General features: G+C 46.2%; 1 protein-coding gene across 1 annotated transcript in view; it reads left to right on the top strand.

The window, feature by feature from the left end:
- Positions 1-15,197, top strand: part of VWF (von Willebrand factor) — a 127,247-nt gene that overhangs the window by 88,225 nt on the left and 23,825 nt on the right. The window contains exons 29-38 of the mRNA XM_080914051.1: positions 1,851-1,967; positions 2,064-2,204; positions 2,488-2,631; positions 3,797-3,961; positions 4,863-4,906; positions 5,185-5,362; positions 8,627-8,847; positions 10,230-10,422; positions 10,617-10,958; positions 12,851-13,050. Of these exons, the coding sequence (XP_080770177.1) occupies positions 1,851-1,967; positions 2,064-2,204; positions 2,488-2,631; positions 3,797-3,961; positions 4,863-4,906; positions 5,185-5,362; positions 8,627-8,847; positions 10,230-10,422; positions 10,617-10,958; positions 12,851-13,050 (1,745 nt within the window). The remainder of the gene's footprint in view (positions 1-1,850; positions 1,968-2,063; positions 2,205-2,487; positions 2,632-3,796; positions 3,962-4,862; positions 4,907-5,184; positions 5,363-8,626; positions 8,848-10,229; positions 10,423-10,616; positions 10,959-12,850; positions 13,051-15,197) is intronic.

The raw sequence follows: 15,197 nt of genomic DNA, 5'->3' as shown, positions 1-15,197 counted from the left end.
CCTTAGGGCCATGCTGCCACACGGAGTTATTCCAAGTAGCTTATGTTCTTAGAAACAAGGCTGCGAGGCCAGGCGACTTGTGCAGGTTAAACACGAAAATCCAGAAGCTGTGAAATACTTGAAACAGCTTAAAAAGTGCCTTCATTACTGTTGCTTATTTATTTATTTATTTATTTATTTATTTATTTATTGCTTTGTTTTGAGTTAGCATCTCACTGTCTGACCCTGGCTGGCCTGAAACTCTCTGTGTAGACCAGGCATACCTCAAAGTCACAGACCTCCTCCTGCCTCTGCCTTCTGAGTACTAGGGTTAAACCACTGTCTTCCTAACCTCTACTTGTATCAAACTACTTTGTGTGTTTATTTGTTTCTATCATGAGACAGACTAAGGTTTGAACCTCTGGCTTGGTCCACGCTAGGCAAGCACCCGATTACTGAGCCACCCAGCCCTCTTTCCCTTTTCTTTCTGAGGTAGGATCTTACTGAGTTCTCCAGACTGGCCTTAAACTCACTCTATAGACTAGTGGAGTCTTAAAACTTACAGTGCTCCTGAGAAGCCAGGTTAACAAGCTGGTGTCCTTACGGCAGAAAAACCAGCTTTTTCTGCTCCATTCCTGCCCTCAGTCTTTTGGGCTTATAGTCAGCTTTGATTTGAGTTTCCTGCTAATAAGAAAAGTACCTGGTAGTCAGTGTGTGTTCTGGCTGGGCGTTTTTTTCCTATGACTGCAGCTGTGGCCAGCTTGAACCGGAGTGCCTGACATCATTTGGGACTGGCATGGGACAGAGAGCTCTACCTGCCTCGGAGACTTGAAAACACACACCCCCGTTTTCTTTGATTTTTAAATGAATATTTTTAGTTAACTCATAAAATAGTGGGTTTCACTATATTTTCTACATATGCTTCAGAGTATTTTGCTCCTATTTATTACCCTGACCTGTTCTTCTTCTCTGTCCTTCTTGCTGGCCCCTTCCTTTCCTCAAATAACTTCCTTTCTACTTTCAAAACACACACACACACACACACACACACACACACACACACACACACACACACAGAGTTTATATAGAGATTCTTAGGTTCTGCACATGAGAAAGGATGTGGTGTTTGTGAGTTATTTTAATTAACATACCAATCTCAGTTCTGTCTCTGTGATTGAAACAACTTTCTTCTCTCCCAGGCACAGATGCCACATTTTCTTGACTCCTTCAAAGGGCATGGCCTCTTTCCCAGTTACATGCTGTTCTGTCTCTTTCCCCTGTTTCAACCAATTTTAAATCCAAGAACACAGAAGTCTATTTTCTTTCTCTTAATTGTTTAGTTGACTCTCAGAATTATGAGTCTTAGAATGACATTTTCATATATGGATATACACATACATATATTTTTCCTGGCTCCTTTCTTTCTCATAAACAGCCCTAGTTACTTTTCCTGTTACTTAGAGAGGGCAGTCTCTTTCTTTCTTTAAATATTTATTTATTTATATTACATATAAGTACACTGTAGCTGTCTTCAGACACACCAGAGGATGGCATCAGATATGGTTGTGAGCCACCATGTGGTTGCTGGGATTTGAACTCAGGACCTCTGGAAGAGTAGTCAGTGCTCTTAACCGCTGAGACATCTCTCCAGCCCCAGTCTCTTGCTTTCATTTGCCCAGCATTTGTGCTGCCTTTCGGGAGAGCTGGCATCTTTTCCATGTCTGTCAATCTAGTGAACCCATAGATTCAGAAACGGTCTCCTTTGTCCTACCTGTCCCGTTCCCATGCTCTGACCTCCCTGGCAAACATGCTCAGTGGTCCCCTAGGGGTACCTGTGACCTGTGTACTCATCTCCTTGTTCCTCTCTGCAGACTGCAGCCAACCCCTGGATGTGGTCCTGCTCCTGGATGGCTCCTCCAGCTTGCCAGAGTCTTCCTTTGATAAAATGAAGGCCTTTGCCAAAGCTTTCATTTCAGAGGCTAACATTGGTGAGTGGGGCCCGTGAGTGAAGCTCTGCAGGTGAGGGAGAGGCTCTTCCGGGGGTTCATGGATTCTAAACGTTTCCCTTCTCCTTTTCCCGTTAGGGCCCCACCTCACTCAGGTGTCTGTGATACAGTACGGAAGCATCAACACCATCGATGTACCGTGGAATGTAGCCCAGGAGAAAGCCCATCTACAGAGCTTGGTGGACCTCATGCAGCAGGAGGGTGGTTCCAGCCAGATTGGTAATACTTGGAGCACCAAGCTAGATGGAGAACCTGTGTTCTGATCCTTAAGTGACTGAGTGATCTTGGCCAGTAACTTTACTCCTTGGTTTGAGTGTCCTCTACTGATTGGGGAGGAGCTGGTTGGCCCTTTGTGTCTCTTTCTAGTCCCATCAAGTATTGCCCTGAGTCATAACTTCATCTTTTGAATGTACCATGGGTCAGGCTTAAGCCCATTGCTCAGAGAGTTTAGAATACTCCATCCTTGTATTCAGTGCTGACTTGGACCATTCTTTCCTCTCAGGGGATGCTCTGGCCTTTGCCGTGCGCTATGTAACGTCACAAATCCACGGAGCCAGGCCTGGAGCCTCCAAAGCAGTGGTCATCATTGTCATGGGTACCTCCTTGGATTCGGTGGACACAGCAGCGGATGCTGCCAGATCCAACCGTAAGTGTCCAGTGCACAATCCCAAGATGCCACTAAGATGCTGTGGGTGTGGGTGGATGGGCTTACTTTCTGTTCTTTTTTCTTGCAGTGTTGGGCTTTGAACCTAGTGCCTTACACACATCAGACAAACACTGTACCGCTGAGCTAGGTTCAGAGACTGGCTCTCTTCATCAGGCTCACCCCCTTGAGTGATCTTACTCAGTGTCATGGGTCTAAATATATTTATTGACCACTGACCTAAAAATTTAGACCTCTCACCTCACCTCAGCCTAGGTCTCAGAGAGTTTATCCTCAGCTCTGCCCTGGCTTTACCTCGTTTTCTTCTGTTGTCAACTTTCTTGTTCTTTGGAGCTGTTCAAGTTAGAAATCTCAGCCCCCTTGGCTCTGCCTTTTCTTGTACATGCAACCCAATCAAATAGCTGCATCTTTAAAGAAGAAATATTGAGAGTCACGCTACTGCACGCATCCCGCCCCCATCTCATACCCGAGAGAGTGTGCTAGCTTTCTGACTGGAACCACAGTCCTCATACTCTCAAGGCCCAGCCTCAACACAGCAGCAGTACTGACAAGCTTCTGCCACCCTTCCATGGTCTTGGCCTTCTGTCTCCTTTGGAGAAGACACCGAGCTGTTGCTGCAGCGATGGGGCTTGGCACAACCCAGGCTTCACTTCCTCTCCTGCATATTCCTCTCCTCCAGCTTCCACTCCCGACTTCTGTACTTGCTGCACTCACTGTGTGAGAAACTTCTTCCCCGGCTGCATTCTTGGCTCCTTCTTCCTTATCTCCAGTCTTTCTTCATGAAATGATTATTCTCACTTTCTGTGCATTTCCCATCCTTCCCATCTCCTGGTTTCTTGCAAGCATCTCTCTACAACTGAAAATGCTGTATGTTTATTATTTTGTATGTTTGCTATCTATGCTCTGCTGGTGTTGTTGGCTTATGAGGACAGGGACTTTATCTGCTCCACATCCCCATTGCTTAGAACAGTGTTTGATACACAGCCGTAACTCATTAGCACCAGCTGCCTGTGTGGGCATCTCTCTTGGAGGCTTGCTGTGTGTGCTGCCAGCGTGGATGTCATGAGGTTCTGTATTGGTGCTTGATGTAGTATATACGTTGTGTTCACCTGACCGTAGACCCTTTCTTGTTACTTGGATAATTTAGGAGTGGCAGTGTTCCCCATTGGGGTTGGGGATCGGTATGATGAAGCCCAGCTGGGGATCTTGGCCGGCCCTGGGTCCAGCTCCAATGTACTAAAGCTCCAGCAAGTTGAAGACCTCCCCACCATGGTTACCCTGGACAGCTCCTTCTTCCACAAACTGTGTTCTGGTAAGTCTTCTGATAAGATTTCTTTTTCAGTTCCCAAACAACCACTACCACCATGACCACTGCCAAGCCAGAAAAAAAAAAAAAAAAAAAAAAAAAAAAAACCCATAAAAACAAAATTATCGTTCAAAGACACCAAAGATTTAATAAAATTTATAGTATATAAAATTTAGTCTTAAATGAAGATTGTCACCTGGACCAGAAGTTTTACATTTCTGTTTGTGAAGGTGCACACTGCCACCTTTAGGGGGTCTCTGGAGAGTTTCTTGAGTACATTCCTGCTTCTGCTTGAATTTTCCATCTGGCTTTTTAAGGGGAGGAAGTCCTGGCTTGTTTGTGCTGAGGGATTTTTGGATGAAAGACTTGAGAGACATAAGCAAGGAGCCTCAGCATCCTAATGGGCCATGGTCCTCAGCTTACTCTCAGTATACCTATCAAGGACTTTAGGAACACATCATTAATTCCAATATTGTAGGACCACAGGCTAAATTGATTTTAGGTTAGAAACATGTTTTCTGGCCTGGTTTTATATATTAATGTAATTAGTTTTAAACTAAAACCTTCTATAGAGTTATGGACCTTTCCTGATACATGGTAGCTCTCTTGACAGTAACCATTAAGCAGATCTCTTTCAAGTTTTATGTGATCTGGCTTCACACCACCCACACCCACTCCAGAAGGTATGACAGGAGAAAATGAAAGTTACTGCCATCAAATAGCTAATCAACATTAACTGACACAAAGAACATCTGAAGGGCCACAGGACAGTCATCTCCTTGTGTCCCCATATCCCCAGTGTGAGACCTGCTCACATTCCCCCCAGAGCTGTGTTGAGTAGCAGGCGCTATGAGTGTTTAGATCCTCAGTGATGTGGGTGACTAGAGACTTTCTGTGTCCGTTCCAGGGTTTTCTGGAGTTTGTGTGGATGAGGATGGGAACGAGAAGAGGGTAAGTGCCTTTCTGCTAACTTGGATGGAAAGGTTAAAAGTATGTGTGGCGATGCCTGTCCTATGGACTAATTACTCTGCTTGGTCTTAGACTCATTCTTTTGAATGTTATTAACCAGTTTTGGGGGTCACTCTGTAAATCTTGGGTTACATCTCTTGTCTTGTGCAGAGCCTCCTTGCCGAAAGGAGAGGATGAAGAGGCAGGCATTTGGGTGGGTAGACTTAGATTCTGTGTGCTTCATCCTGGTCCTTTCTCGAATCTGTTTTCTCCTTCTGTAGCCTGGGGATGTCTGGACCTTGCCAGATCAGTGCCACACAGTGACTTGCTTGGCAAATGGCCAGACCTTGCTGCAGAGCCATCGGGTCAATTGTGACCATGGACCTCGACCTTCATGTTCCAACAGCCAGTCTCCTGTTCGGGTGGAGGAGACCTGTGGCTGCCGCTGGACCTGTCCTTGTGAGTCCTTCATTTCCTCAGACTATATTGTGTAGGGGAGCAGGTTTTTAGCTTGCTGGGTAGACAACCAGTGTAGAAGCAGGTAGGTGGAGGTGTCTGTTCCGCCCCATCACACACATGTGCTATTCTGCCATACACTCCTCTCTTTGGGAGACACTCCTTTCTCCAGATAAAACCACAGGAAGCATTGCTTTTCTGATGTTCCCACTCAGCAGTGGAGACAGACATCATTGTGAGATACAACCAGAACTGGGTTTCACATCTCGCGCTCCCTTCAGAACACATTTAACGGGATACATTTCCCTTCTGGCTTAGATGAAAAATATGGTCCCAGAGCTGATATTATTTCTGTTTATTTACGAAGAATTCTATGGTCACATCAGTCACCAGCCAGTCTCAGCCAGTAACTGGATGGCTGTGCAGTGAGTGACTGAGACTTTGAACTTGATTAGAGTTTAAATACCTGCCAGAAAACAGCTTCCATTGCCCAACACTAGGGGGAAATGTGTGGACAGTTTCTTCCATAGCTGGGATCAGGAAGAACGGATGGATGGGCTCAGAAGGCCCCATGGGGCTGTGCATAAGCTCCCATGAGGCTTTTCTGAAGTCCTGCCCTGGGCTTTTGTTCCTAGTCCTGGCTAGCTGCTAGTTCTCCACACAAAGCTTCTGGCACTTTCTATTTGGTCCATGGTGGTTGACTTTCTATCAGAGTCCTGCTCTTTGGGAGTTCTCTTAGGAAGGGACTGCTTTGAGTACAACCCCAGGCTAGCCCTTTTAGCTCCCATCCAGTCTCCAAGATTAGTGCACTCGTATCTCACCACTGGGATCGAGCGAGGGATACTCAAACACTAAGTGTCTCCCTTGCTGTCCAGCCAGAAGAGCCCTCAGGCAAGAATCAGACACTGGTCCTGAATTCCTTGTGACTGAGTGGGATACAGAATTATCTCCTGCTTCCTGAGGTTCATGTTCACGTCCCATTTGTCCCTCTTAGGGGACATACAACAAAGGAAGTACTCTTGTCGAGGTAGTGACAAAACTAGGTTGGGGGATTCACTACTCTTAAACCAAAACCTCTTTTTGAATTAGAAGTCTCTCTTAAAAACAATTTTATTGGTATGTGTTCATTGTACATAGCAATGGTGTCAAAATGACAACAGAAATATCCCTCCCCTGCAGCTCTAGCATCCACGGATGACTGTTGACTGATACGTGTTTTTCTACTGCTTTCTCTGTAAGGAGGGATTTCAATTCCCATTGTCCCCACCATACATGTTAGAATTCAATCAAAAGGAAGAACTTTCCCACCCCTCTCATTAGTTAATTGGTCAAATTAATTAGCCGTGCTAGTACAACGATGCCATAGATTCTTACCTCCCTCTGCTTTGAATAACCAGTTGGTTAGTGTCAGTGGTTTTTGTTTTTTTCCCCCCCATTGGTCCCAAGCGTGGCCCTGGGATGCCTTTTTGATTTGATTTTAGTCCTTTCCACACGTTTCCATCCTTCCCTTTCTCAGACAGCAAAAGCTTGGTTCTCATTGTCCACAATATGCTTCCCTAATTCTAGAAGACCCGTGATGCTGCTCACAACCTCTATGAAAAGCAAGCCCACCAGCCAAAGCGTTTGCGTGCAGCCCTTTCTGTATTTAGTCTCAGAGTGAGACTGGATTTCCAGGGGTTTTTACCTTAGTCCTGTCCCCCTGCTCTTCTCGGGCGATGCCGTTTATTAGTTTTGTTTTTATTGCATTTATTAAACAGTGTGATAGTCCATTTTACGGTGACATTTCCAGCCACATGTATGGACTCTGATGCCGCTCCTCCTCTTCCCCCTCATTCAATCATTTATGAGTTTGGAAGTCAGTTTTTAAGGATGCTTTTTAACTCTGTGGCCAGCTTATTATGGGCATTCTCTTGTCTCATTTCCCTCCGCCTCTGTTCTGGATTCACTTTTGCATTCTTTCTGGAAGATGCTGCTCAGAGGTTGCATGACTCTCTTCATTGTTTCTGAGAATTCTGTGACAAGTATTTCTTTTCCACCTCATGAACTATTTGATACTTTTACCTGATGCCTGGCAGGGGGTGTTCTTGATCTTTGAAGTTGAGTAGTTTTGCTCCTACCATTAAAAATAAATTTTAAAAAAGCAAACCTTAGGTTTACTCAGGACCAACTGATGTGGGAGAAAAATACCAGACATTTGTCTAGATGTTTTCAACATCTAGATTTGTGCCTTCCTTTTAAGTTCCAGAATCTTCTCATGAGTCAGACTCAGTCTTTAAATGTTAATTCTTTTCTAATGCCTTTTAAAGGATTCTATTTCCGTATTGTCTCAACTTCCTCTCTGAGTCCCTGGCTTCTTAAACACACACACACACACACACACACACACACACACACACACACACACACACCCTCTCACATACATACACACACACACACACATACACACTCATACATACACATCCACCCACTCATACACACACACACACACTCTCTCTCTCTCTCTCTTTCTCTCTCTCTCACACACACACATATATCTATACACATATACACACACATACATACACACATACACATACTCGCACACACACATTCACACACACACTCATACATACACACCCACCTACTCATACACACACACACACACACACACATACACCTTCACCTTCCTGCTGGCTTCTTGCTTTCTTCAGTGTTTCTCATTATGTTTTCATTTTGGTCTATTCTCCCTGGGCCCTTAATTTTGTGATTTGATTTTAGCCAGTTTTTTTTCCATCTTTTTTTTTTTTTCTCTCCAGAGCTCAGTCAACTTTTTCAACACCAGTTTCTGTTTTGTGCATTTCTTTTATTCTCTGTTTACTGGCTTTATTTTGTGTATCCAAGAGCACATGTGGAAGTCAGCAGACAGCTCAGGGAGCTCAGTTCATTCCTTCTACCATGGAGGCTGGGGACGGGCTCAGGTTGTCAGTGCAGCAGGAGCACCTCGCTGGCCTTATTCCTCTCTTAGTTTTTACAGTTCTCATTCTAGGTGGTTTTACGGTTTATACAGTTTTGAGTACATTTAAATGAGCGTATATTGCACCATACAGTTTTCTCCTGTGACATTTTTTTTTTGGGGGGGGAAGAGTCTCCACTGAGTGAGGAGTCACTTTCAAAGTCATTTTTACAGACTTAGGTCACGCTCTTCACTATGGGGATCAGGGGGTTTAGGAGGTTTTGCACTCAATGAAACCAGTGCGGGAAAGCCATCTCCTCGTTTTCCCCACTCAGGTGTGTGCACAGGCAGTTCCACCCGGCACATTGTCACCTTCGATGGGCAGAATTTCAAGCTCACCGGCAGCTGCTCCTACGTCATCTTTCAAAACAAGGAGCAGGACTTGGAAGTGACCCTTCATAACGGGGCCTGCAGCCCTGGGGCAAAGCAAGCCTGCATGAAGTCCATTGAGGTTAAGCACGCCGGCCTCTCTGTCGAGCTGCATAGTGACATGGAGGTGAGAGGGGTTTTCTGTGGGGTCCACAGCAGGGACAGAGCAGAGCTTCGGGAAAACCACATGGAGCTGGTTTTAGCAGCCGCTGCCTGAGAGTCAGCCTTCCACTTGACTAGCAGGGCACTTCCTCCTTCAGTGGGGTTCCTTGCCATCTCCCCGGTCTTGGCATGATTTCATATTGCTCTGGGTCCAGATTTGGGAGAGCGGATCAGTTTTAGATAACAAGTCATGAATTTAGTCCCGGTTCCTGGCATTGATAAGAAACTGGGTTGGCACCAGGACCATGGACACGCTAGGCATTACGAGCCCAGTGCTCAGGGCCTGGGGGATTTCCAAACAGAAATATTTAGTGCCTAAATCAGGGCCTTTGAAAATATTTAGGGCCTCAGCAAAACGCTCGGCTTGAAAGTTTAGAGAGGAGACTGCCAAACTGCTATAAATAAACGTTTGATTAAATGCTTACAAAAGGTTACATTATGCCAACTTCTTTACTCGTTCATTTAGAGATCATAAATATTTCATGGTGTGAAAGCAACTTGTAGACTAGATTTTCTCACTTGGTGAGAATTCCCGAGTATGAGCACTGATTGCTGAGAAATCAGAGTTAGTCATATATCAAACGAGAAGCTCATAGCCAAAGAAATCTTAAAATCAGAGTGATTAAAAAAATGAGTTTTTTTTTAAATCAGCAAAATTACATTTGCTGCCAATGTGAGTACTTATTAAGCACGTTTGATATGCTACCTGGAGAGAGGTCTCAGAAGGAAGACTAAAGGACTTTGAAAGCATGCTGGCAGGTCCTTCTTCTTGGAGATGCTGCCCTAGTTGCTGGTGCAATGGCAGCTTCCCTGACCTATTGGGAAGAGCATCATCCTTGCCTACAGAGATTCACTGACCAGGTTCCTTGACACCTTGAGCTTTCTGGTTCAGGTGCGTGCTGCCTGCGTGGTGTTATACGGGTCCGTGCAGGTGATATACAAAGCCTCTTTATTCCGGAAGAGCCATTGGCAAGCACAGGGTTTTGTGGGTGACTCTTCAGCCAGATGAGTGTGGGCCTTCAGCAACTTCAGCAAGAAGAAGAACAGCGAAGTTCTAAGATGAGCTAGAACAGTGGTTCTCAACCTGTGGGTCACAACCCTTTGGGGGAGTTGACTGTGACCCCCTTCACAGAGGTTGCCTAAGACCATTGGAAGTCGTGCACATTTCCATTATGATTAGCAAATCTACACTACGAGTAGCAAAGTTACAGTTATGAAGAAGCAACAAAAATAATTCTATGGTTGGTGTCACCACAACACGAGGGACTGTCTCAAAGGGTCTCAGGCTTAGGAAGGTTGAGACTCACTGAGTTGGAACTGTTGGTGATCTTTCTCTTGTCTGAGCAGATGTCAGTGGATGGGAGATTGGTCCTTGCCCCGTACGTGAGTGGAAACATGGAAGTCAGCATCTATGGTGCTATCATGTATGAAGTCAGGTTCAGCCACCTTGGCCACATCCTCACATTCACGCCACAAAACAATGAGTTCCAACTGCAGCTTAGTCCCAAGACCTTTGCTTCAAAGATGTCTGGGCTCTGTGGTAAGAAGGGGTTCTCTCTGCACCTCTTCTGCTTTATACACCTTCCTGTGCTTTCTGGGGGGGGGGGTTGTGTGGGTTGGTGCTTAGATGACTGCATCCGATTTCAAACATCCAGTAGGGAGGTTCAGAGCATCCTCACCAGTCAGAATGACCTCGTCTTTGGCACTTCTGACTTCTCGTTGTTGCCACTCCAGGAATCTGTGATGAAAACGGGGCCAATGACTTCACACTGCGAGATGGCACGGTCACCACAGACTGGAAAAGGCTTATCCAGGAATGGACCGTGCAGCAGCCAGGGTACACGTGCCAGTCTGTCCCCGAGGAGCTGTGTCCCGTCTCTGACAGCTCCCACTGCCAAGTCCTCCTCTCAGCGTCATTTGCTGAATGCCACAAGGTCATCGCTCCAGCCACATTCCATGCAATCTGCCAGCAAGACAGTTGCCACCAGGAACGAGTGTGCGAGGTGATTTCTTCTTACGCCCATCTCTGTCGGACCAATGGAGTCTGTGTTGATTGGAGGACAACCGACTTCTGTGGTGAGTGCCGGCGTGTTCCCTGAAACGTTGGAGACAAACCAAGTATAGGCTTCTTCATGCTCTCTGGTCTTCAGAGTCTCACCAGCCCAATGAAGACCAAAATCCTTGCATTTTCTATTAGGAACCACCAAGTTAGGATCAAACAAGACTGCAGTTATAGATGCCCCTCAAATGCAGAATTTTTTATATTCAAATAGTTGTGAATTCGATGTTTTAGACACTGGTAGACATCAGCTAAGCGTTATGAAACCAGTAACAGAATCTGAAATCCTACCAAGCTGGAATGAATATCCATCGGGCAGGATCTTGAAGTGGGGAAATGGCATTTTTGCCCTTTGATTCCTCAGAACTGCTCACTTACAAATGGGAATGCTAGGGAAGACCTTGCCCTGCCAAGGCCAGCCTTCCTAATTGGACCTGCCTTTTGCTTTTCATTTAAAATACGCAGAACACCAGAGTAAGTCAGATATGGATCCTGTCCTTCCTGGGTGAACAAACAGTGAAACACACCCCAGTCAAATGGAGCTGTTGATGCTTTATATCTGTGTGTCTTGGAGTCCACCATCACGGTTTTCAGCCTTTTGACCTGGAGCTGAGGGCTTGGGCAGCTCTTCTGGTGATTGGCTGGAAGGACTTGGGAGGGTCATCCAGTGATTGGCTGAGAGGACTTGGGAGGGTCATCCAGTGATTGGCTGAGAGGACTTGGGAGGGTCATCCAGTGATTGGCTGAGAGGACTTGGGAGGGTCATCCAGTGATTGGCTGAGAGGACTTGGGAGGCTCATCCAGTGATTGGCTGAGAGGACTTGGGAAGCTCATCCAGTGATTGGCTGAGAGGACTTGGGAAGCTCATCCAGTGATTGGCTGAGAGGACTTGGGAGGGTCATCCAGTGATTGGCTGAGAGGACTTGGGAAGGTCATTTGGTGATTGGCTGAGAGGACTTGGGAGGGTCATCCAGTGATTGGCTATTCTCTTAGTCTCCATGCACCTCGATTTTGGCAGAGTAGAGCAAAAGACCTGGACTATTCCACTCCCGACCCCCAGCCACATTTTTGGTTCTTGGGTTTTATGTCCATGTGGATGGCATTGCTCCTACTCCACCCGCCTGCAAACCAAGGGACAAAGGCTGCTTTCTGCACTGTGGGAGGCATCTTCTATGTTTCTCTGCTTTGTGGGCGTCTTCGCTGTTTACTGTGCACAGAGAAAACTCCTGTGCTCCAGATCTTTGGAAACCACATTATGGATGTGTGTGTGTGTGTGTGTGGGGGGGGGAGTTTGCCAAGCCAGGGTATAATGTGAGAAGGGAGTTTGCCTTGTAGCTTCTGTTAAGACCTTTCCTCATCACCATGGAGTCTTTATTTAAGAGGAGTCTTAAAGCCCTGGATGGGTCTATATTCCATAGGAAGAACATTAGTGTTCCCATAAGTTGTTGGCTGTAAGCAGCAGAGAATTAGGGATTCCTGTCATTTAGGTGATCAGAGGGGATCAGAGGGAGGTAGCACCATTGATGCTGGGCACGGCCATCTTCCCCATGGTTTAAGATGCAGCTCTAGGTATGAAGTGCAGGGTCCAAATGGCAGCAAGGAAAGGAGGCACGGTCATCTTTTAAAAACAGGACAGATTCCTGGAACCCACCCATAGGATACTGCGGCCTTCTTCTGGTCTGTTGGTCAGAATGTAGTCACGTGATTACACTTAGCCATGATGGAGGTACTGCATCCCTTATTCTGAGCGGTTGTTTGCTGGGTCAGGAGTTCTAGTATATGGGAGATGGAAGGATCACAGCTGGGGAAAACTGGTCATGTCTGCTCTAGCAGGTTTGTCAGATGCTGACTGTCCTTCTTGTGCGTCTGGCTGGTTTAGGCCATTGACAATGACCTCCTCTGTCTTCAGCTATGTCATGCCCACCGTCCCTGGTCTATAACCACTGCGAGCGTGGCTGTCCTCGGCACTGTGATGGGAACACCAGCTTCTGTGGTGACCACCCCTCAGAAGGCTGCTTCTGTCCCCAACACCAAGTCTTGCTGGAAGGCAGCTGTGTCCCCGAGGAGGCCTGTACTCAGTGTGTTGGGGAGGATGGAGTCCGACATCAGGTAGGAGCCTGGCTTCTCCTTCTCAGCGGATCAGCCCCTCTCTCTTTCCACAGTGGGGTTGACACCTATGGAATCACAGCGGGATAGGAAGGCAGCATGTGTAACTAAGTTCAGATCTTAGTCTCCCATGGATTAGCTGAGGCATTAAGCACCGGAATGTTAGAACACCATTAATGTTTTTGTTCATGCATGTTGAGTGATATAGGAACCTAGGAGGGAAGGAGAAAATCGTGTCATAGAATGCAATAGCTGCCATTATTTTTCAGACATCCTTTGTACTTCAGATACTATCTCCATGTTTCCTAAAGATTTTCTTTTCCTCCAGAGCATTTGCATCTGCCTGTGGCCAAGAGAGTTTAAAGTACACTGCTAAATCCTTCCATCACTGCAGGATTCCTTACTGTGTTTAAAGGACCAGTGTCACATGCAAATGTTTCAGAAGGTTTTGCTTCTTTGATATATTTGATTATAAAGTATGTGTGTGTGTGTGTGTGTGTGTGTGTAAAACATCCCTTGAACTCAGGTTCTATCAGAAGATACCAGCCTTACCTACATTGCTTCTAGACACAGAAAATCTTTGAGGGACCAGGCTCACTTGACTTTCCTGCGGAGCCAGCTTATAGAGATGGATTTGGACACTGGACTCAGACTTCAAGGCTCAATGTAACCCCAGGGATCTTGCGCTTTCTGCTAATCACAGATGTCTTTGCTGCACTGTGACTGATAATTCGCCTGGAAATCACTGCATTGCCGATGCTGTTAGCTTTTTGGGAGCTCATGAGAGCTGTTCAAAGGATCGTTACCGAACTCTCCTATTGGGCTACAATGGTAGTCTTCTCGCTCCCACACTGATAGCATCTACAAGATGAAGTGCACAGTGGTCCACCCTTCCCCAGTGCCAGTGGAGTTACCAAGCACGGTAGATGGTAGGAGACCCTTTGGCTTCTAGTAAACCGGATGTGCCCTCAGAAGAACCTTTTCCTCTAATGCACCAGGCAGGGTGGCTTACCTATGTATCCCGAGGGGACCTTGTGGTAAAGCTAGTCGATCAAAGAGAGCAAGGAAAACAATAGTCACAGAAGCCATTTTGCTTTGTCCGTGACGTTGTAAACCGGGAAGTAGATCTTTTGATTTCCCCCAAATCCCTGGAGGGTTGTTATCACATGTCACATATGGTTAGTGGATGAGAAGTCCAAGGTTCATATGGCATGAATCATATATTGGGACTGCTGCTGACAGCACTGGGTCATCCTGTGTTGTCCCAGCCCTGCCACGGACCTCAGGAGGGACTGCTAGCTGCTGGCTAAGCAGCGCTCTGACTGGGCATGGATGTGAGCATGCGCAGCTGATGTGAGCATGCGCAACTGATAACACCGCTGACGGGAGGGGGCGGGTCTTTTGTTTTAGGTGAGTTATTGAGCTTCATCCCAGTGAAGCTCCCCCCCCCCCCACTGTGAAAAGGTGAGTAGGGAGGAAACCCAGGCACACTCATCCACCATGTTTCGAATGGCCAAAGTAATTAGGTACTTGGACATAAGACTCCCAATCGAGTTGGCAAAACCTAACATTGTTCTCTCTGATCCTCATGGCTCCCCCTGCAGGGTCAGAATGATGCAATTGCATTTATGTGTGGCAGTAACACCCAGTGGTTATTCCAAACTGCGGGGAAAGGGCAACACACTTCCTTCTCTCTGAAGGTAGAGATGGTCTTGTCCTCTTCCCTGTGTTGAGAAGTTCACTCCCTAAAGTGTCCCAAGCTCCATGAGTGTCAGATGTCTGCGGGTCCCAAAGGCAGAAAATGTGTGAATTTTATTGTAATGTCTTAGTGTGTTCACCCCCTCCCCCATGTCTGTCTGACTCCGTCTCTCCTTTTCTGTTTTCTTCACCTTCAGCACGACAGATTGGAATAGGCACATGAGTTACATTAAGGGATTGTTCCAAGTAGTGCACATTTCGGACATAAGAGCAGTTTTTTTTTTTTTTTAAATCAAGTATAGAATTAATCAAAACTTCTGACAAGAGAACACAGCCGGTTCTAGTTATTCAGAAAATAGAGTTTAAATGGGGAGAAAATGAGCGTTATCCAGCCACCTGCGTTCCCAGCATCCACTTTAAAGCAGGGAAAGAGAGCCTAATATGAACATTTC

This window comes from Micromys minutus (genome assembly GCF_963924665.1).
Source record: "Micromys minutus genome assembly, chromosome: 3".
Lineage (NCBI taxonomy): Eukaryota > Metazoa > Chordata > Mammalia > Rodentia > Muridae > Micromys > Micromys minutus.
Note: the sequence above shows the minus strand (reverse complement) of the source record. Positions and strands in the feature narration are given on the sequence as shown.